At 37.4% G+C, this 22,913-nt stretch overlaps 1 protein-coding gene across 1 annotated transcript in view; it reads left to right on the plus strand.

Moving 5' to 3' along the window:
- NBAS (NBAS subunit of NRZ tethering complex) overlaps positions 1-22,913 on the plus strand; it is a 157,565-nt gene that overhangs the window by 82,405 nt on the left and 52,247 nt on the right. The window contains 4 exon segments of the mRNA XM_056488728.1: positions 11,608-11,837; positions 14,856-14,966; positions 18,130-18,380; positions 20,353-20,687. Coding sequence (XP_056344703.1) covers positions 11,608-11,837; positions 14,856-14,966; positions 18,130-18,380; positions 20,353-20,687 — 927 coding nt within the window.

Raw genomic sequence — 22,913 nt, forward strand, 5'->3', positions numbered from 1 at the left:
AACGTCATTCTAGTTTCTGCCTCAAAGCTGTGCATTATTCTTAGAAGGTGTCTGAGTGCACTTTTGTGGGTGAAGGTGTATAGCCAATCCTTATTTTCCCCTATTCTCACTCTTTACATGGTCAGTAATGATGTAAATCTGGCACTTTAGCTCCCTGCTCAGAAGATGAATCCTCAAGATCATAGAGCATTTATTTTTGTCTACTAGCTTCTGGGTCACAGTAGCTGTGATTTTTCTAGTCCAGTGAATCAAGTATATTGTTGGAAAACTATCTGAATTTAAATGAAACTCTATAGAAGCATGGAAAAGTCTACATTTCCTGTGTTTCTCATTTTAAAATGGCAGTATTTGAAAAGAGTTTGAGTACTTCTGGCAGAACAGGAGAAATGTTGGTAGAATGGAAATGACAGAACATAATGTTACAAGGATAATGGGGAATGGGAGAAGAGCTCCTCTTCCATTGGCTAGGACAGACTTTCAAGACTTGCTAGTTAGTCAAGAAATACATTTTGAAGGAATGATTTGGTCTGTTTCATGAAGGGTTGTTTCTTTTTTTGTTTGTGTTAATTGTGATGTGAAATACTGACAGCTAATATCTATGCATCAAACCAAAATCATAAGTTGTCAGAAATTCTCACTGTCATTTTTTGTCCATTTTGTTGATACTCAAAAGGAAATCATCTTGATAATTTCAGTTTCTGTTGAAGTTATTCCCTTGCTTTCAGGAGAAACAAAGGGATTTGGCTGCAAAGTATTGTTTTAATTTTGTGCCCAGGATAGTTTAAAATTTTAGTTGCTATTATAACATAAATATAACAGTCACAGTTTAGGGCATCTGAGCCATATTACTTTCTTGTCCTGAGTAATATGTTAAAGGAGCTCTCCAAGCTAAGAAAACTGCAGATAAAGGTCAGAAGAATAGAACAAAATTTCCAGAAATGGACTGTGTGTGGAATGTAATGGTATGAGAACACTACTTACCTTTTGAGGACCTATATTTATTTTTGGTTTAGGTCTGTAACACAATGGGATTGACTTTTTATTGCAGCCTGTGTGGTGCTGTGTGCTGTGCTTTTGCATTTGTGGCTAGAAGGGTTGGTAACATGCCTCTTTTGGCTGTTGCTGAACCTTGCTTGCACAGCATCAAGGCTGTTGTGCCCCTGCCACTCTGATTCACCTCTCACTAATTCCCAGTCTTGATGAACTAGAAGAGCTGTACAACTCACCAAGACACTTGCTGGGTAATTCTTGTTGTTAACAGCTTATCTCCTCATTTGTCCTGTGCTGGTGATCTGATAATTGACCAGAATAAATTGTTTACTCTAGAAGGGAGTGAAAATACTTAATTATCCTGAGGTTAATTAATATGTTACATTCCTGTCCTCATACTAATACTCTGTTGCTGAGGTTGTTTTGAAGAGGATTATTTTACTGACTCAGCTGAGGGGGCAAGCTTTTTCTTGGAGCATCAAACAACAGTACAAGAAATAGTGCTAAATTGCAGAGGGGGACAGGAATTTTTGCACTTAATAGCAGATGACAAAAGTTGCTGTCAGCAGGAAATTCTTAATTTTTTTTTATTTTCTTCCGTTATATATTACTTTTTTTTCAAGAAGGTGAGTATGATTACTGTCCTTTTGTGCCTTGCAGCTGACAATATGTTGAGCTGGTAAGCTCAGAGATTCTCCTTACTGATGCTTCTCTTGTTATGGCTGCAATTGGTGAAGAGGCTGGGAGTTCAGTCCCACAGAGTTCAATAGCCTGATATTTATACAGTGAACTTGTGCTCTGTGCACTTAAACTGCTTCCCTTTTCTGTTGCTTGCTGCTTTGGGAAGCCTCTATCAATATCTCTAAGAGGCAGAATTAGGTCAGAAGAGGAGTGCTTTGCACTTGGGATGGAATGTGTAGAAATTTCTGTTGGTCTGCCAGAATTTCATTCTGCCAGCTTGACCTGACTCCCAAGATGATTTTGTTGCCTGTTTGTATAATATGTATAATATGTTTGTATAAGGTTGGTATAAATTACAAATATGGTTATATTAATCCAGAGAAGTAAAACTCCCAGCCATGGTCCATATGCTACAGCTTTATGTAATGTTACAAATATAGGGTGTTGAAAATAAAGACTTCATTAGAAATGGAAATAGATATTATATAAGAAGGAAAAAGGGAGGGAGGCAATCTGATGCATCTGATAACAGATGTATTACCCATACTACATGATGTCTTAATGGCTTTAACCTGGCACTCTAGTGCAGCTAAAGGTTAAGTTTCTACATGAGGTAATCTCTAAATCTCTTATTGGAATGCTCATTAAATGGTTGCATATTGGTTTGCATATCCTGTCGCATTCCTAAATTATTACTTCAGCCTACTAAAGATAACATATACATTTTTAATCTCAACTTGGATTTATGTACATGATGTTTTACATCATGCACATAACTGACATGCAAAACTGACAGGCTGTGTCAGGCAATCTTGTTTCATTTTGCCTGGACATTCAGCTTTCCATTCATAAATGCAGTGGCTAGCACTAAGGCTGCTGTAGATGGTAAAATGTTAGTGCTCTTTATTTTTGGCCTATGATGGACTTAAAACTTGAGGTTTTTTTAAGTCCTGATTCAAGCCCTCATCTCTGGCTCCTCTTTCTGTTTTGTTTGTGATGCTGAAAACTAGCAAGTTTCATTTGGCAGTGTAATTTTTCCCTGTTGTTTCACTGTTGGGAATTTCTGTTGTATGTTTGCATCAAGTTCAAGTTTCTTTGCTGGTCTTTGGGTTGCTCCACTTCTCTTTCATGCTGCTGTTTATGCCTAATACTTTTTATTGTTTTATATCCTACACTCCTTGCTTATACATGTTCAGGTACTGATACTCATGAACACTTGGTGGGTGAATCTATTTAATTTGATGTATACTTCTGTTTCCAAGTCCAGTGGATACCTAATAGTTAGAAAATCAAAACTGGGAGAGATGAGTGTATAATTCCTAGAATTTATGTTGTGCTATTTTCCCTCCCACTGGTCTTCCTTCATGTGTGTAGAGGAGAACCATGTGATGGAGAGGAGAACCAGGGAGAAGGATGGCAGTGGCAGAAGGCATCATGAACGGGATTCCCAGGCAGACAAACAACTGATTCAGGGAGGCTTCCAAGACCTTAGTATCATCAGAATCCTTCTCTAGATCATCAGTAATGGATTCTGAATAAAAGTGGTCTCAAAACCTGCCTCTGCAGGACTTGCTGCTGACTCTTTCCTCTCTGAAAAGTGATCTCCAAGCTTCTACTTCTTGTTTCATCAGATTTCAGTTAGTGAAAGGACAATTCTTCCAGTCCATTCATAACTTAAGTTTTCTGTCTGGACTTTGGTGTGAAAACTTGTGAAAGTATTTTGCAAGATTTCTGTGTATTAAATTCCCTTTATCAATGTACTCTTTGGTACCCTCATAGCCCTCCAGACAGCAAACAGAGGCAAGGCTGAGCTTTTCCCACCAGTCTCTTAATGCTCAGTGGTCTTACTATTTGTTATATAGTCTGTCATCTCACTGGGAATGGACATTTGACTTGCTGGGCTACAATCCCCATAAAGATCTCTTTTACATCCTATTTTTTTCATATGGAACTTGCATTCTGGCACATTATTTTTGAAATTATTTGTTGATGCACCTTGGTCTTGGTATGATCCCTGAAAAACTAAACCAGCAATTAAGGACATTGCAGCCAGCATGTGACGAGTAGATTCTTCTGGTTGAGATGTGTTTGATACAGATAAGCCAATGTTTCATAGATCCTCTCAGTTCTTTTTTAAGAAGAGAACATGACACAGTATTGCCATTCTTAGTTGGGACCAAATAATATTTAGGTGACCCAGAAAAGACCTGTTGTTAAATAGTTGTTTAGTGCTGCTCCCATCCCTCTGTTTCATTTCTTCAAGATAAACTGTACTTATTAAATGAAGTGCTTACAGTCCTGCTTATTTCTGTTTCTCAAGGGTTATGAGCTATTCTGTCAAATCCTACTTCTGAAGGCAGAGCAAGTGTTGTTCTTTAGACAGCTGTTCAGAAATTTTCTTTTAGAAAAGATCTTCAAACTAGCCTTTCATTTCAGCAGAGGGTTGAGGTTTAGCTTGCCCATGTTTCTCTGGAGACATAGTTGTGGCTTTTCATGCAAGGGAAATAGCTAGGATAAGTGCTAATGCTTTTCCTTCTTGTGAAGGGTTTTGTTCCTCTCTGGGAAATAGTACAAAGGTGACCAACAGCTTTTTGAAGCAGTCTTCCCCTAGTCAAATGGCTTTATCTTCTCTTTTAACATTCCTTTTCCAAGCTTCTGTACTCTTTTCTCCAGTCATAGAGCATCATGGATTTTGCAGGCAGCCTGCTTGAAATTTGCTAATCATCTGATGAGAAAGAACATTTTAGCAAAATTTCATTCATCTGAGTTGGCAATATAGTTTACTTTTCAGCTGCTGAATTTCCATCGAGTGAGAGTAGGCTTCTCCATCCCTTTATTTTTTAGCTGTTTGATTCCTTGCTGATGGGGCTTGTTGGCTGGTTGAGTTAGGTGGGTTTTGTTGGTTTTGGTTGGTGTTCTTTTTTTTTACACCTTGAGAATTGAGGCTGAATGCTAGATTGGCCTCTGTATTTAGCTGAGGAAACTGCTCATGAAAATGTACATCCCAACAACGTAAGGTGGTCAGTGAGAAACCTGTACTTCTCAAAAGTGCTAGCAGTGCTCTTGGATTAAGATGAAAAATATCTGACTTCTGGCATTTTAATAGCTGTCAGAGAAGAGGAAGTTAAATGGTAGCTCATGGGATATCTAGTTTTTAACCTTTAAATTAGTAAGATATAGAAATATTTGCATGTATCCAGTCAAGTAACTGTACAAATTTAAAAGAAAAAAGTATTGTACTTAAACTGAAATTGTATAATACTTCAGTAAAGTCTTACAGTAAGAGTCTATGCTTGTCCCAAAGTCTGTATATGACCACATTTGCTACCATATAGGTCAAGATTAAAGACATACTCTGAAAGAATAGCCAATAACATCCTTTATTCAAAAAGAGGGCACAATGATTTTTTTAGACAAAAGGGAGATAGACAGAAGGTTAGGATAATTACCAAAAATATGGCACCTATTTACTGAGAGTAATGCTGACTGCAAATGGGAAATTAATTATATGCTATGAATTTAGTAGGCACTTCACTCAAAACCATGTAGTAATTTTCTATTTTCAGAAATGTTCCTTCAGTTGACACTTTAACCTTTTATATATCATGTCTTGTTTTCACTAAAAGAGCTGTCAGATGAAATGATGAGATTTTTCTACCTAAACCTGACTTATCAATCAGAAAATCTGTAAGGGAACACAAGGTAGGAAAAAACCTATGAAAATATTTACTCTTGGGACAAATTATTCCTCAGTCTTGCTGGAATCCGATAGAATCAAAGCAAAAAAGTGTTTATTTGAGGAGAAACTCAACATGAGCTGGTGATGTGCACTCCCAGCCAAGAAAGCCAACTGTGTCATGGGTTTCCTCAAAAAGCAGTGTGGGCAGCAGGGCAAGGAGGTGACTCTGCCCCTTCTCCTTGTGGGACCCTCCCTGCAGTGCTGCATCCAGCCCTGGGGCTCACAGCCTCAGAATGGACATGGATCTGTTGAAACACGTACAGAGGAGGCCACAGAGATGCTCAGGGGGCTGAAGAACCTTTCCTACAAGGAATGTCAGAGGATTGAGGTTGTTCAGCCTGGAGAAGGCTCTGGAGGGACCTCATAGCACCTTCCTGTACCTGAAGAGGCTACAAAAGATCTGGGGAGGGACTTTTTAAAAGGGCATGTAGTGACCAGACAAGGGAGAATGGCTTTAAAGTGAAAGAGGGCAGATTTAGATCAGGTTTAAGCTGAAAGAGGGTAGATTTACCTTAGGTATGAAGAGGAAATTCTCAATGTGAGGGTGGTGAGGCACTGGAACAGATTACCTAGAAAAGCTGTGGATGCCCCATCACTGGAAGTCTTCAAAGCCAGTTTGGGTGGGGCTCTGAGCAGCCTGGTGTAGTTTAAGTTGTCCCTGCCCATGGCAGGGGATTGGAACAAGGTGATCTCTAAGGTCTCTTTCAACCCAAACCATTCTGTCATTCTATGAAATCAGAGCACTAGAGCAGTTTGTTCAACTCTTCAAACATGAGTCACTTAAAATAATACGCAGAAACAACTACCTGGACAACATTTCCAATTACTTCTGTTTTACTACTGAACAGCAGCCACTTGTATTTTTTTTTTTTTTTTTTTAAATTCCTGCTGCAGTGCTGTGATCCAGGAGTGTTTTTTTGGGGTTTTTTTTGGTGTTTTGTTTTTGGTTCTGGTTTTTTTGGGGGGTTTTTCTTTGTTTGTTTTTTTTTTTTTTTTTTTAATATAGTCATGCATCTAGAATAAAACTTTAAATCATTCAGTTATTGGAAAAGACACATCTGCATGAAATCTGTGGTAAAGGTAGGAAGGGAGGCTAGGGAATTTAAGTCCACAGCTGTGTTCCTGGATCTACATGATCCAGACATAATTTTTTTAGTACAGTAGGAAATACCTTGTTTGCAGTACCATGTGCTGTACTGTGGTCAGAAGCATTTTTTAAGAGTATGGAACAGGTTTTAAAATCATTATACTGAAATATAGCTGAGACATTAGAGTATGTTACAAAAACTTCTGATAGATGATTTAGGATTTTAAATCTGAAAGAGAATATTGTTTTAATGTCTGAATGTGTAAGACTTACAGGTTTAATAATAGAGATGAGATGAGCAATAGATTCTCTACTTCATTTTTAGAAGAAGTTTGCACAACTTGATCCTAATGCATCGTGTAGCTTACAGAAAGTATTCTGGTAGTTATTCTTTTATATTGATCTGGTGTGGTTCCATTGGTGAGTGATGAGATCTGCTGCTTCCTGTACCCATTTAAACAATGGTTGTGAAAGCTTAGATCCTGAACAAAACTGTCGTCACACAATGCGTGTAGCTGCAGCAGTGGAAGGACAGTAATGTTGAGGTAGCATCGCAGTTGAGTGATGTGACAGTAAAGGTTTTATTTTATTATTATTTTATCTTTTGCTTTGGCTAGATCAGATGTAAGACAGCTGTGATATGGAAGGTTGGCCACCCCAAATTCATGTGGTGCTGTATCCAAGTTAAAGTACTCTTATTCACAGCATGACAAAAACCTAAGTTGAAGACAAGTGTCGTTTATTTAATTAATGAAGAGCTGTCCTGTGGAGAGGTGGAGTATATTTCTTGAGTGAACAGGCACATTCAGGATTTTACTTCTTGAGTGAACTATTTTGTTCCTGTAAATCTTTTCTCCTGCTTCAGTATGTCAGGAAAATTATTGTCGTATGTGCTTCATTTCGTTCTTTTTTGGTTGCCTCCCTCTCCATCAAATTTGTAGTACACTGAATCTCTTGCAGCAGGGACTGTGGCAGTTGCTACAAGGATTAAGGAAAGCTCTCCTTTCTGAAATATAAATGTGTGCTTAGGTGTGGTTTGCTTCCCAGCTGCACTGGTGATGGGCAGCAGAGGCAGGGCAGTGCGCAGAGTACAGCTGTGTCTGCAGCAGGAATGTTACACCCTGCTCCCTGGTCACCCTTGCTCTTGTGCTGTCATCTCTTTGTTTTGCTAACCATGATGATTTTGCTTGGTGTATGTGACTCCCTCTGGAGCATGATTTCTTTATTAGGATTGCTTAAAATGGTGTAAAACAGACCTGATGTTACACGGGTCTGGGCACAAGGGAATGTGTCCTCTGCCTTCCCCTTTGGATTTCTGTGTCTGACCACAGTGGCAGCTTTTGATCATTGCCAAAAGATTACAGTTCAAAAGATGATGGAAATGTTTTGGAACCTCAATCCAGAAAGGTCCACAGTGTCAGTTTTGTCTTTGAGGTGATTATGAGCAGATTGGCCTCTGCTGATCTGAGCAGTTTTTCTGATGGTTTCTGCAGTCTGTAGATTATGTACATTAAAAACAGAATCAAAAGAATATTATATTCTTTATGAATTGGATGGACTGTTGGTCTTAAAAGAAGTAAGCCAGCCAAATAGCCTTACAGTGATCTAATATTATATCAGTGATAAAGTGTTCACAGTTGAGCATTTTATTTTTTATTTTGTTTTTTTTTTATTATTTTTTATTAGTATTACCATAGTTGTAAAATTATTGCCACTTCCTGAACAGGAGAGGAACAGCATAATAGCTCATACATTTTTTTGTTTTGTTTATTTGTTTCTGATCTGTATGACTGAATTAAGCCTTAAATAGATTGGAAGAGGAAAGAAGGCATACCAACGTGCCAGGAAAAAAAAAAAAAAAAAGATTAATTCAGGCATAAGAATGAAGATATTCCAAGATCAAAATCTCCTGTTTCCTTTTAAAACCCATGTTGCTTTTATACATAGTTTTTTATCACATGTTGCCACACATATTGAGGGGCTTCACTGATGTAATTTCCAGAGGGTGGTCAAAAAAGAATAAGTGCTTTGAAACATTTACTCAGGTGGGCCCTGAATCCCTGCTGAGTTTATTGGTAATGACCAGTGGGGCAGTAGGGATAGATACCTGAGCTGTGCTGAGTAAATCACATCTTAGAGCATGAAATTAAATTAGCTTTATGCTAAAGTGATGTGTGCTTTTACTTTTCTCTCTATTTTGTTTTTTTTTCTTAATTCCTAAGTAATGCCTCTGTCAGCACAAATACAGTGTTAGCCCAAGAGATGAGTAGAATGCATTGACAGGAGGTTCCTGAGGGATTTCCCTTGGCAATGCTAGGGAGGCTTCTGAGTTAAGGGTGTAATGAATTTGGGTCAGCTCTTGTGTCTTCTCTGGAAACTTACCCTGTGTTTACAATTTATGCATGTAAAATGCCTTTCCTGCATGATCACAGAACAGAAAGCTTTTTTCAAACCTCCATCTGGAAGTACTGGAGGAGATTATCTGGCAGACTGGGGAGTTGGACACCTAAGTACAATTTCTAACTGGCCAAAGGACTCTGAAAAACCACCAGAGAGAATTGTGTAGTAGCTGTTTGGGGGTTGTTGGTGTGGTTTTTGACAGGTGATGTTAGAAAGGGAACAAGTTGAATATGGCATCTTATTGGTCTTACTTGTCAAAATTAATTTGTATTTACACAAATTGCTGTCTGTTACAATTTGAAGAAAATCCAAGAATTTATAAACTCTGTGAATGCTGCAGTAAGATTCAGACTTGACTGATTTTGCAGTTTTTCTTCATGGCCAGGTGCTGTTACTAGCTAGTTGTTATGATTTTTTCAATTAAAATTTGTTAAAACATTTTATGAAAACTGATGATACAGCTGTAGTGATTTTTCTCTCTTACTGTTCATTAGAACAAGCATCATGTCTAATTGAATTAGGTATCTAATGGATGTAGAAATAGTTTTGCTTTTCTTCTAAAAGATCTGTATTATTAAAAATGTGAAACTGTTAAAAAATGAATACTTAAAGTTATTAAATATAAGTGCTACGCATCTTGATACCAAACAGAAGACTGTGGGATTTCTCTAATTTTGGATTCATATGCTGCCATAGTTTGGGCTGTAAGTTTTTTTAAGAGATGAGAGGGTAACACTTGATTGAAAGGTTTCTGATGGTGAAGAAAATAAGGCAATCTTTGGCAACTGCTGTTGTAACTAAACTGCTTGTTTACTTGCAGTAAAAAAACTTCAGTTGTGTATTCTTAATCTAAATGTATAATTTTTATCTTATAGATTGAAGAGTTTGCACTTTATTTTGCCATCTATATGTGTGGTTATATATGCATGGGTATTCATATAGCAAATGTTTATTTTATTCTATATTTGACATTAGTAAGACCAATAGACCCCAAGACATTATTTCCAGATAAAGTCCTTGGGACCATAAACAGGCAGCATGGAACATTACACACAGGTGCTTTTAGAGAAATATAAAAAATTGAGCCTTAATGGAGAGAGGGGAAGCCTAACAAAAGAGAGCAGATTTACTCCAATAGGTTTTCAGAGGGACCTGCCTTACTCAGTGGACTGGAGGGTTTAGGCACTTATGTTAAACATTTTTCCTTGTCTTTCTCTGACTTTCCCTGCCTCCATGCTCCATTTTCTAGTGTATCACATAGAATGAGAAACCAGGGTAAATAATAAGCAGTGGATGGGTTTCCAGCTGATATAATTGTGTTGTAGAGGCACTGCTCTGCTTGCCTGTCTCTTTTTGTGAGGTTTTATTATTCTAGTACCAATCTTCTAAGCTGCTTTGAAAGAAGTACTTTTGTTGTTTATAAAACCAATGAGTTTGTAATGTTTAGAGGGTTTTGGAAGTGTATAGTGGAGAGGAAAAAGGATGCCCTGTAGCATTTAATGTGACTTGGTGAGCAGCCTGTGAATTAAGACTTGAAAAAAATCAATTTAGAATGACCACCAAGTCATGGAAAAAATAAAGCATGCCTCAAGGTTTAAACTCTAGGTGCATGTTTTACCCAGCTGTGCTCTCTAGTCAACATTCACAAGTTTATCTTCTAATGTAGCAGAAAAATTCTGTAGTAAAAAAACAAAGTATATTTCTTTGGAATGCTCAACATTTTTGAGCTGACAGCAGTTACATCAGCTTTTTCTCTTAGGAAATATTTCAACTACACTGGCAATCCAAGGTGTTTTTTGGTGGCTCTTTTGGGGGTACTCCTCCCTCAGTGGATGCCACACAGAAGTCACAGTGCTTCTTTCTGACATTGAGCTGCTGATGCCCTCATTTTTCATGGAAGAGAGAAATCAAGGTATCCAGTAAGCCAAGTGTTTACATATTACACAGAACTCTTTTCAAGTGGAGGTGCCTGGACATAGCTACTGTCCAGATCTTGAGATAATTTGAAACTCCACAGTACATGCATTCATTTTTTATGCTTTGTATTGAAAATTGCTGCTTTTCTATGAGGGTTTTGGTTAAATCTTTGTAAGAGATGTACTTTGTGTGTAATTTCTAACACAGAAAAGTAAGATTATTTGTTATTAAAGAATTTTGAAAACTTGAAAGGTTGCTGTAGTCCATAGATGGTCAGTATTTAATTTTTTGAAGTTTCAGGGTGTAGGCAATGCCTTGTGTAATTTGTGGATCCTGCAGTACTTCTTTGAAAGTATTAATGCTCGATGCTTAAAATCTGTTCCTCCCTCCAATTCTGTATAATAGAAGTGTGTCAGAAATTCAGTAACTTACCTTTGACTTCAGTGTTTGACCAATTAGTTGCTTAGTTTAGTGTGAATAAAAATGAGGAATTTAAAACCAAACAAATTCAGTCAAAGTGAAACACTTGTTGCTGCTAATTTGGTGAGGTAAGTTTGTTTGGTTTTCTTAATGGTTGTATCATATGGAGTACTCTAAAACATTCCAAAAGGGTAAATCATAATATCAGAGCAAATAGGCCTTACAGAAAATTTAAAATTCTGTTTGCTCAAAATTTCTCAGAAATGAAAACAATTCTCCTCATTCTGAATGCAGGGATCAATTATATAGTGATATTTTTTGTTTCAGAATTTACAGGGATTTTTAAAAAGTTTTTTGTGAATTACTTTCACAGGCTGATCCAAAAGAGTTGATTCAGCTGGTCACCAAGCATGTTACTCAGTATGCCCATGCAGACTGGCCTGAAGAAATTGCCACTTTGGTAAATCAGCTGCATTATTACAATGAACGACTGCTGGACTTCACTCAGGCTCGGACTCTGCAAGGACTTGGCAAAGGAGTGGATGTGCAGAGATTTACAGCAGATGCACAGTACAAGAGAGAAACAATACTGGGACTGGCAGAGTAAGTAATTCTATTAGGTTTGTTTTCTCCATTTTAGAATGGAGCTTTAAATTAGGAGAATAAATTGAAACTACTGCTGACCTTTAGAGAGATAATTTACTTACTGTAATGCTGCTACAATTGGAGCTTTTTCTATGTAACTGCTCTACTTAAATGAAATGTTGCTCAAATAAATGGATCTATAATTGAATCTATAACTTCATTTACTAACTGCTAATATTGAATCTATAACTCTTCATTTACTAACTGCTAATATTAAAGTTAATCAGGGATTAATGAAAGCAGAGCATAGGTGAAGGTTTGGTCTCTTCCTTTCATCTCCTGCCCCAGCAATCTATTAAGAGTATGCATCAAAGTTTGGAATGAACTATAGCTAAAAAAAAAGAAAAAAGTTGGTAAATTGTATTTTATTCTTAACAATTTAGTTAGAACTGCTGTATATCACTATATTTTTTCCCTGTAGTCATTTGGAAGTACTTCACCACATATCTTATGATATTTAGCATGCTTTTATCTCAACTTTCAGAAATCCAGAATAGAGAAAATTAGAATGATAAAGGATAGTACTTTTCATTGAAAATATACCTTTAATTAATATCTGTATGCAGGTACTTTAAGCTGTGAACAAGCCATAAATATGTTTTAGGGACAGTCACAGCTGAATAGCTGATAGACTGTCAGAGGAAGAGTTCTCTGAATAAAAAGCTTTAAATATAATCTCAGATTTTCAGCTGATGTCTGCATGAAGCTTTTGAAGAAGATATGTAAATATTTTCAGTTTTCTGTGTGTGTAGCTACTCATAGCTACAATTCCAATGGAAATTTGCTACTAAACAGAATTGATATGCTGAATAAGAATAGTTTTATAAGGTCAGGTTGTGAGCATTAAACTAAGGCTTTACATCTCTGAAATCTGTACCTGTACAGATTTCTTCACTGCATCCATAAAAATAGCTTTCAATAATCTTTTAATGCTTCCATTAGATTTGCTTTGTATAGATTGTTATTAAGCACATATGTCTAGTGTGTCACTAGGTTACACCTTGATGACTACCTGCAGCAATTTCAATACAAGTAGTCTTCTGTTATTACAGATAATTACTCTGATTACAGCAGGGTTACTTGCATTGTCACCCAAGAGTTCATAGGTACTGTCTCTTGTAAAATAAAGTAAATACAAATAGAAAGTTTCTTACAGTTAGTAGAGGTAAAAGCACAATATGAAAGGGTTAGAAGAGGTAAGGCTTCTTAGTATGTGGATGAGAGTGGGACTTCCATATTGGGCATTTGCAAAGATACAGTTAATTACTTGTTCAGCTTGCAGCTTCCTTGCTTTAATCTTCTCAGTGGAGTCTTAATCTGCATTTTCTAATGAAAAAGATGCACAAATTCACTGTAGTTGTGTAGCATATTTGTTCTTATTTTTTAATTAAGTGCCTCATGTTTTTCAATCTTTTATGAAGTGCTGTTTAAAGGAGCAACACCTGGAAAAGATTGCATCTTATTTACAAAACAGCTGTGTACTACAAGGAGCAATTAGCTAAAACTACCTAAGCAGCAGTTGTCTGCTTTATCTTCTGTATTTGGTGTATATCTTTGGAGACTGTTGTTTATTGGGCTTGTACCAGTCTTGTTGAAACAACACCAAAATACATCCAGAGTGTGCCTGTGCTGGAGCCTTCAGTGAGGATTCCTTTGGCAGTCCTCAGGCTCACTGTGACAGGCAGTCGGGGCTGGGCATGAAAAGGGGTGTGTAAAAGACAGTTAAAAGATTATTTGCAAGGTAAAGGACCTTTTTTTTCAGCTTTTCATAGTGCAACAGCTGCTTGGTTTTGTCATTATCTTGACAATGCATACGTTTCTTGTACTGTTCTTCATTTATATGCTATAATTTCCTTAAACCACCATTGCCTTAGGCTGCTGCTGTGTGCCACTCTTAGGAAGGGAGGATTGTGGTATAGCTTATATAATTCCAGGATGAACGGATCCCACTAGTTCTTGGATCCACTCCTGGTTTGTATGGTTGACTGGATTATTTTACAGCTAAAGCATTCTTACCATCTTCCTCTTTCACTGATTCACAGAATGGCTGAGCTTGGAAGGAGTCTCTGGAGGTCATCCTGCCCAACCTCCCTGCTCAAGCAGAGCCACCTCAAGTATTCATTCACATTAAATACATTATAAAGAAGTTGTTCATGACAGGCCTATTAAGAAGTTATTACACACAGATTGGGTCTTTTCAGGACTTTTCCAAGAAAAACACTATCTGCTGAAACCCAACCAGACAGAAACCAAAAGGCAAAAATCCCAGCATTAGCCTTAATTCTATTCCAGCCTAGAAACAAGAACCACTCATCTCTATTTTAACCTTACTGTACTGGATTAGTAAAGATTAGTATGGAGTTAACTTTAGGCTTTCATATTTTACCATATTCTTCATCTGTTGTTTTGTCAAAGGGATTTTGCACTAAGAGAAAAGCAGTTTTTAGTATTTTGGGATGGAATGAGCCAGACATCTCCACACCTTTTAGTCTACAAAAACAAGGAGTGTTTCTGTCTGTGAACTACTCAGAAGAGCTCCGAGGATTTATATACCAGTTGTGCTTGAGCACCATAGGTGTTACAACTAAATCAAGTCAATGCTAACTGTGACTAGTTACATCCTTTATCACTTTGTAATTGAAATTAAATGAACTGAGATTTTTGCTTTAGCGCAGGGTTGAGTAGAAGTTGCCATTGAGAACCAATGTTTGTGGAGTAGATTCCTCTTTAAAATATCTATGTAGTTTGTTTTTTTTTCTTCTATTTTTTTCCCAAATGGAGCACCAAGTGCAAGTAAATGCAGGGAGACACACTTAATGTATTTTTATTTAAATTTTTTTCAATATTCTTGTTTTATGAAAAAAAAAATTAAAGAGAAATCACGAGTTTTCTAACGTAAGTATTTATTTTCATGCTATCTCCCATAGGGTTTAACATAACTTTTCCTTGTTTTCTGTCATATCTCTCCTCTACCAGGACACTTGAAGAAAATGTCTATAAAATTGCTATTTCTTTGGCTCAGCGATACAGTGTTCCACTTTGGGAAGTTTACATGACCCATCTGGAATTTTTATTCACTGACAGTGGGTGAGTTGTCTCCTCTGCAAAAGCACATACAGTTCTGTTACACAGAAATAAATGCTAATGCATGGCAGAATTTAATTATTTTGGGAATGGAGTTTGGACTGTGTGTTCATTTTTATTGTGTTGGGATATATGGGAATTTTTGTCTTTTCCACATAGTGCTTCTGCAATCATGTGTGAAAACTGGTGTTGAATGCAAGGCTAAAAGTTCATATGTGTCTTACTGTTCTTCAGAGTATTCCAGGACTTTTGCTTCAGTGTTCAAGTTTCCACAACTTTGAATGTTTAATTTTCTCTTCCAGTAGTAGCTTATCCTGCAGTTACTCTTTCAGTCCCTGTAATATATCCTGAAACCTGATAATTTCTCTATATTTTAGTGCTCTTTATTTACCTCTATTCTACATAGTTGAGGAAATAAATATATTGGAGCTCCCTATTCACATTGTGTATGTTCATCTCAGTTTCATTTTTTGATAGAAGCATGTTTTTTTTTAACAGTGTTTTACTGAAACTGTTCTAGCCTACAAGATTATGGCAGACCAAACCTGGCACTGGTGTGTGCTTATAGTCTCTACTCCAAAGTAGCTTCAGGACCTTTATTTTTTAATTAATTTATTTATTTTAACCTCTTAATCATGTCAGGCAGTTCTTGCCTACTGACTGAAAGAGGAATACACCCATTTATGGAGGGGCCAGGCTACTTGCCTGAAAAGCACATGCAGATGACAGTGATGTAGAACTCTCTGTGTAATGCAGCAGCTCGTACCTACTGTTCTGACAGACATGATCAAATTAATTTGGTTTGTTTCAGGTGTTAAATTCTTAAGGCACCTTTAGCTTGCAGCAGTGTTTGTACCTCTCTTAACATTAGCTATTAATTAAAAACCATTAAAACATTTTATAAAACATGAGGGATAAAAAACAAAGCTTGGTGAATTGTCTGGAGAAACAATTTCTGTTCCTCCAGAAAACAGAGAAGTCATACCCTCTAAATTTTGATGCTGCTGAATTATTTAGTGCTTTAAGGAAAACAGTCAGGATATAAACATGGCAACACTGGGGTGAAAGAGCCAGCTGCCTTCTCTGGGACTAGAATATTACCCAAGGTGTTTTGAAACAGTTTTCAATTGTTTTCTTTGTTCTTGTCCTCCTTGAGTTAGTATTCAGAGAATTCTGAAGTCAGAAGTACAGAGTAACCATATTTTCCCTGTGAAATTTAAAAAAGTCTTAAAAGTTGATGTATAATAGCATAATATGCTGCTGAGCATGTTTTTGTTCTATCATTATCTCATTTTAAAATTGATTGACAGCAAATGACCATTACAGTATATTTGAGTCTTGGGATTATGGCATTAATAATACATGTTTCATTATGCATTCATTCTGAACTGAAATGAAGTTTATTCTAAGACTTAATCTCTTTAACCAAATATGCAGTATTTCTATAAGCCACTTTACATAGGGAGAAGCTCAGAAGAGCTTCATAGTTTGTATTAACATAGCTTGTATTAACTATTTCTTTGGTTACTTGTTGACAAAGAATTATGACTTTTTTGGGTAATAGGAGTCTGAAAATTATTCAGAATTATATTTTATAAAAATTAAGTGGAAATTCAGTTATTTTTTTGAGGAATCTGATCACATTCAATTATCAAAACTCTATAAATGCAATTTATAGTTTCAGCAACACAAAATTTTGTCTATCACAGAATCTCTTGTTCCAGAATCTTTCTGAGCAACATCATAAACTCATCCTACCCACAATCAGTCCTGCCCTAAAAACACCCTGCAAACCGTGTTCATATAATTTAATGCTCAGCTAGCTTTTAGTTTGAACTTTGGGTATGAACACAAAAAAATAGTCATATCACAGTCTTGATATGAAGTCTTGATACTTCAGGTCCAAGTGTCTGCTTTCCCTGCTATGAAGAGTGAATAGTACTTTATTTCTATTAATATTGTACTTGTTTTCATTATAATTGTAGAAAGATTAACAGATAAAAAGAACCTATAGAATTAAAAGAATGCTTGCAATGTTAATAATCTTGGAGTAGTTAGTAGATGTAAAAATAACTCAAAAATATCTTATTCTCCCTAAGAATTCAGTTAAATTTTAAACTGAGAAGGTTGTGTTTGTGGTATTTGCTCTAACAAAATCATCTTTAAGGATGAAATAGAGACATTTTACTTGGATATTAAAGAGAAACAGTAACTTACAGAATATATATATATTTGGGGAGAGAAATTATGAAATTCTAATTTAATCAGTTTTAAAGGTAGAGGAAAATCAAATGGTAATAGAAGACATCAGATTTCCAAATGAAATGTGCTATCTAATGTGCCATGTAATTGGACTCTGGGATGACTTGAGGTAGGAATCATCTGTAGGTTACTTCTTTCCTCAGATTTAGGTAAAGCTTTCAGCTGAGAAAGATACAAACTTAAGATGATATGCAAAAAGCTGAGGCAAAAAGGAGTGATCATCTTTTATGTAGTCAGCTGAAGGTCTGAATTCATGCTGTGAAAAGCTAATGTATTCTTTTCCAAAGATTCAGGAAGGAATTTCCTGAAGCACTGAGACTGACTGAGGTCAGCCCAAGGCTTACTGATATTTTCATGAGCTTCTGTGGATGACAGTTTGAGAAGCAACTTGATAAACTGTCAAAGTCTTGGTAAACTGTCCTGACATGAATAATAGTGCCAAATAGATTAATTGCTGGGCAAGAGCCAATTCTCAGTGATAAGGTGTGCACAGGTATCATCAACTACTGAAAACAGAATGTAATGCATTGGGAAAGCTTCTAACTGGGCAGTAGGATCTTCAGGCATCATTCAGCCACGAGTGGTTGCTTGGTTTTTTTAATAAAGTCTTCCTTTACACATATCCTGGTTGTATTTTTCCTTTTACTTATAGCTGTACTCACAGTTGTGAAATCCTGCTTTGAATTCCATTTCAGTATTCATACCCCTTAATCTGCATGTCCAAGCTAACAGGTAGCAGGGTCAGGAAATCCAGCAGTTGCTTAGCTTGTGTTTATAGTGTGTACAATTATCTAAATGTGAGTGAGAGCCTAAAAAGAGGATTGTCCTGTCCCCCAAGTGTACAGCTGTAAGAGTCTTTCATGGCGTGTCCAGGCCTTTAAGCAAAAGTTATTTCTAAACACAGGTTATCAACACTGGAAATAGAAGAAAGAGCACAAAGTCTTGGTCTGTTTGAGACACTGAAAACCAGTCCTGAAGCCTTCCATGAACACATGGCTAAATATGTGTATCCAAGTATTGAAGGCCAAGATCACCAGCGGCTGCTTTACTATTTTACACTCCTGGAGAGCTGTGGCTGCTCGGAGCTGGTGAGCCATAGCCTCAAACCTGAAACTCACATCCGACTCCTGAAAAAATTCAAAGCAGTTGCACCAGGTAGGAGAGTACCTGTTTGTTTTCTTCATCTCTGTATTTATTATTTTGTTGTGTAAGTATTGGCATGATCATGCTTACCTAGTTTATGTTTTCCAGGTAATTGGTTTTTTCTTTGAGCAAAGGAGATAAATAAAAATAATATAGCCATAAATTCCTTCTCTTTGTTTTACTGGAAATTTATTAGATCACAGCAAGAAAAAAATAGTTAAGAACACGTTTTGGTTAGTGATGTAAGTTGAAATTATTGGTGATATTTCATAGTGATATTTTAAATGAAACATACCAAGTTCCTAGAGTATAATTTAATAACATGAATATTCTCAAAGGACTTAAGAAAGTTTACTTTTCAAGAGTCTGAATTACAGAATATATTAGGGACTTCATGCATTTTGTGTTCATTTGTCTGAAAGAGGATGATTTTTTGTTTTGTTTTACCCTTGATGTTACCTTTTGCTTTCCCAGAATTACAGCATTGTTTGCAGCCCTGCATTTTCAGACAATTACTGTAAAATGCACTGCTGCAGTGGACTGAATTTTAGTTGTACAACTCCAAATCCAGTTTCAGAATGAAAAATACACACACTGTGTGGCATTACCTCCTGTGAGGATGAATTAATTGATCAATATTGGAACCTAATGTGTCTTGGACACTAACTGTGCTGCAGAGTTTGAAGAGGTAGTGCATATGAATTCATGCATTACAGGAAGAAAAAAGTTAATTTTTTTTTGGGAGAGGAGGGATAACCTTCAGTAATTTTTTTGGAGAGGAGGGATAACCTTCAGTTCTTATTGATATTATTCAACACTCAAGTTCTGATGCTTGTCAAAGAAAATTCTGCCAAGAAATTATAAAAAAAAAAAAAAAAGAAAAGAAAAAAAAACAAAACAACAGAAAACCCCCAAAACATTCTGGGACCTTATGTCAGACATAAATTAGTCAGTTTCTATGTTACAAAATTAAGTCTTTGTATTGTATCCCTAGTCAAAATTCTCAAGTGTTCAGCATAATTTAGAGATAGGAGTCAAGGAACAACAATTAAGTGTTTACAGAGTTTGCAGGCCCAAAGTATATGAATAACAACATGGCAATAGAAGTCAGTTATCTTAGAAATTATATGCAAAGAAAATAAAGTAGTTTCATTGCTAGAAATACTTCTGTTGTTGGTAAATTAATTTTCAAGGATGTTCTTCTTCTAGGAAGCAGAGTGATAACATGAGTCTTGATTATATAAATACTGATATAAACAGATCTACATGTCCTATCTCTAGCTGGCCTTATTTAGTTTACTTGTAGTTAATGCTTTGCAATTTTTGCTAAGTGGTACGTACCAGTTGTTACATGATCAGAATACATATTTAAAGTCAATGAAGACTTATTCCTTGACATGCATGAGGTTTTTTAGGGTTTGCATTTAAGTTCTAGATGATTCTGTATACTGTATAAATGTTATTGATTCTTTGGGAATCTGCTTTTTTCAGGTTGTGTCATAGAATCACAGAATGACTGGGCTGGGAGGGACCTTAGGGATCAACCAGCTCCAAATCCCCTGCCATGGGCAGGGACACCTTCCACTAGACCAGGTTGCTTAGAGCCATCTGGCCTTGAACAATTCTGGGGATGGGGCGTCCACATCTCCTCTGGGCAGCCTGTTCCAGTGACTCACCACCCTCACAGTGAAGAATTTCTTCCATAAATCTGATCTAACCCTACCTACCCTCTATCAGTTTGAACCGATTCCCCCTTGTTGGATCGATACATAATGCTAAAATATGTTCCATGGATTGAGAAATTTCCCATGCACCAGGACATCATAGAATCCAAGTCTTTCAGTATATATGTTTGTGAAAGGGGAGTGAGTAGAGTCTTCTTAGTTCTGCAGATGCTAGTGTATTCATTGTTTTACATGTAATTGTGGAGTGTGAGTAGATGTAATTATGAATAACTTCTACCTCTTTCTCCTTCTGTCACTAGGTCTTAATTACAAAAAACTAACAGATGAAAATGAAAACCCACTGGAAACACTGGAATCCGTCCTTACAAGTCAAAATATCTTATCTATTTCCAAACTGGCTCCCAGAATTCCTAAACAAGATGGCAGCATGCTGTCACCGAGTTCTGTTTATGCGGTGTGGTTACAGAAACTTTTTTGGAATGGAGATCATCATCTCATTAAAAAAATACCAGAAACCATGGAGGAGTGGCTCCATGCCTATGATATGTGCTCAAAATACTTTGATAGACTTGATCCAGATGATATTGTTACTTTCATTGATGAAATTACTTTTTCTTCCAAAGCTGTCACAAAGGTAAGCAGATATTTTCAAAGAATTTTAGTCCTCAGGTGAAGCATATAGGATATGAGTTCCATGTAGTATGAAGAAGAAAGTCTCAGCAAATGTTAAAGTTTTCATTTTGCAGTATTGTAAACCTACCTTGCTCTGCCTACTTTTTATGACTGCCTGTATGAAAAGGAGGGATTTTTAGTCAGTTAGGGGAGTTAGATCTGTGGATGTGAGAGTTTTGATGGAACCCCAGAGTGCCTGTGTGCTCTTTTAACAGAGAATAAGGTACTATGTATTTCACAGAGTCATGGAGTGGTTTGGATTGGAAGAGACCTTAAAGACTAACTAGTTACAACCTCTCTGCCATGGATGATTTCTGCATTTCTTCCATATATCTAATCTAATACAAACCTGCCCTCTTTCATTAAAGCCATCCCCCTTGTCCATCACTACACACCCTTTGGAAAGCTCTCATCCAGGCCTCCTCTAGGTGCCTGAGGGTTGCTCTAAGGTCTTCCCTTGCTGAACAGCCCATCTCTCTCAGCCTGCCTTCACAGGAGAGGTGTTCCATCCCTCTGAGCATCTTTGTGGCCTCCTCTAGGGCTCAGTCAGTCCCACTGTCCCTGTCTTTGACGTAGATGTTAAGCAGTGCCAGACCCAGTACTGACCCCTGAGGAGTGCCACTTGCCAGTGCTCTCCATCTGGACACTGATGATCCCTTCATGCAACTCCTTGGATGCAGCCAACCCAGCCAATTCTTTATCCACCAAGTGGTTCATCTGTCATCTCTCCAGTTTGCATATCATGTGGAACAGTGTCAAATGCTTTGCACCAGTCCAGGTAGATGATACCAGTTGCACTTCCTCTTTCTTCATCCACCAGTTCTGTAACCCTGTCAGAGAAGGCCACCAGATTTGTCAGGCACGATATGCCCTGAGTGAAGCTGTGTTGGCTGTCACCAGCCACCTCCTGATTTTCAGTGTCTTACCATAGTTTTCAGGAGGATCTGCACCATGATCTTGCCTGGCACCAAGGTGAAACTAACCTAGTTCCCTAGATAATACTTTTTTTTCCCTTTTTTAGAAATGATGGTTATGTTTCCCCTTCTCCAGTCAGTGGGAATTTCACCAAACTGCTGCAACTTCACAAATGGATGGACAGTGGCCTAGCAAATTCACCAGCTCCCTCAGAACCCACAGAAGCATCTCATAATGACCCAGGACTTGTGCACCTTCAGGTTCCTTAGGTTGTCTTGAGCATGATCCTTTTCTGCAGGGGGGTGTTCTTCTCTGCCAGTCATTGCATTTACCTTCTGCAACGTGGGTAGCATGGTTGGAGCACTTGCTGGTGAAGACTGATGCAAACCTGTTTTTGAGTGACTATTTTCCCCATATCTCAGGTGTACCATGTTTCTTATTTCCCTTCAGAGGAAGGGAAATCTTTTCCCTAGTTCTTCTATCTCCAGTATATCTCCAGAAGCTTTTCTAGGAGCCCTTGTTGTTCCTGGCAAGATCTAGTTCTAACAATGCTTTAGCTTTTCTAACCTGATCTCTAGCTGCTGGGACAATTCCTTTGTACATCTCACAGGGTACCTGTCCTTGCTTCCACCCTCTGTAGGCTTTTTTTTTTTTTTTTAAGTTTTTCCAAGAGCTGTTTGTGCATCCCTGCAGGCCTCCTAGTGTTTTTGCCTGAATACTTCTTCACTGTGAGACATTGCTCCTGCACTTGGAGGAAGCTATCCTTCAATATCAACCAGCCTTTTTTGGGTCCCTCTTTGCATTATCACATGGTACTCCACCAGGCAAATCTGTGAAGAGACCAAAATCTGCTCTCCTGAAGTCCAGAGTAGTGAACTTTTGTTCACCCTCCTCATTGCACCAAGGATCTCCGTGGCTACTTGCAGCCCAGGCTGCTCCTGAGCATCACATTCTTCCCCAGCCCTTCCTTGTTGGTCAAAACAAGTCCCAGCATAGCACCTCTCCTAGATGGAGAAGGATGTTGTCATCAATGCATTCCAGGAACCTCCTGATTTCCTGTGCCCTATTGTATTGTCAGTCCACCACATACTGGAGTGGTTGTATTTATTTACTTGTGCTTATCTTAAAATTCATTGTGCCACAGGCTTGTGCTTAGTACCAGGCTTTTGCATTCAGAATAAGATGTTCCACAGAGAAAGTATTCTGGCCCAATGCATGTGGTTTCTAAGCACTGTAATAATGTAAATTCTAAACTGTTTTAATCTCCATCTGA

Source organism: Oenanthe melanoleuca, chromosome 3 (assembly GCF_029582105.1).
Source record: "Oenanthe melanoleuca isolate GR-GAL-2019-014 chromosome 3, OMel1.0, whole genome shotgun sequence".
In the NCBI taxonomy this organism is placed as follows: Eukaryota; Metazoa; Chordata; class Aves; order Passeriformes; family Muscicapidae; genus Oenanthe; species Oenanthe melanoleuca.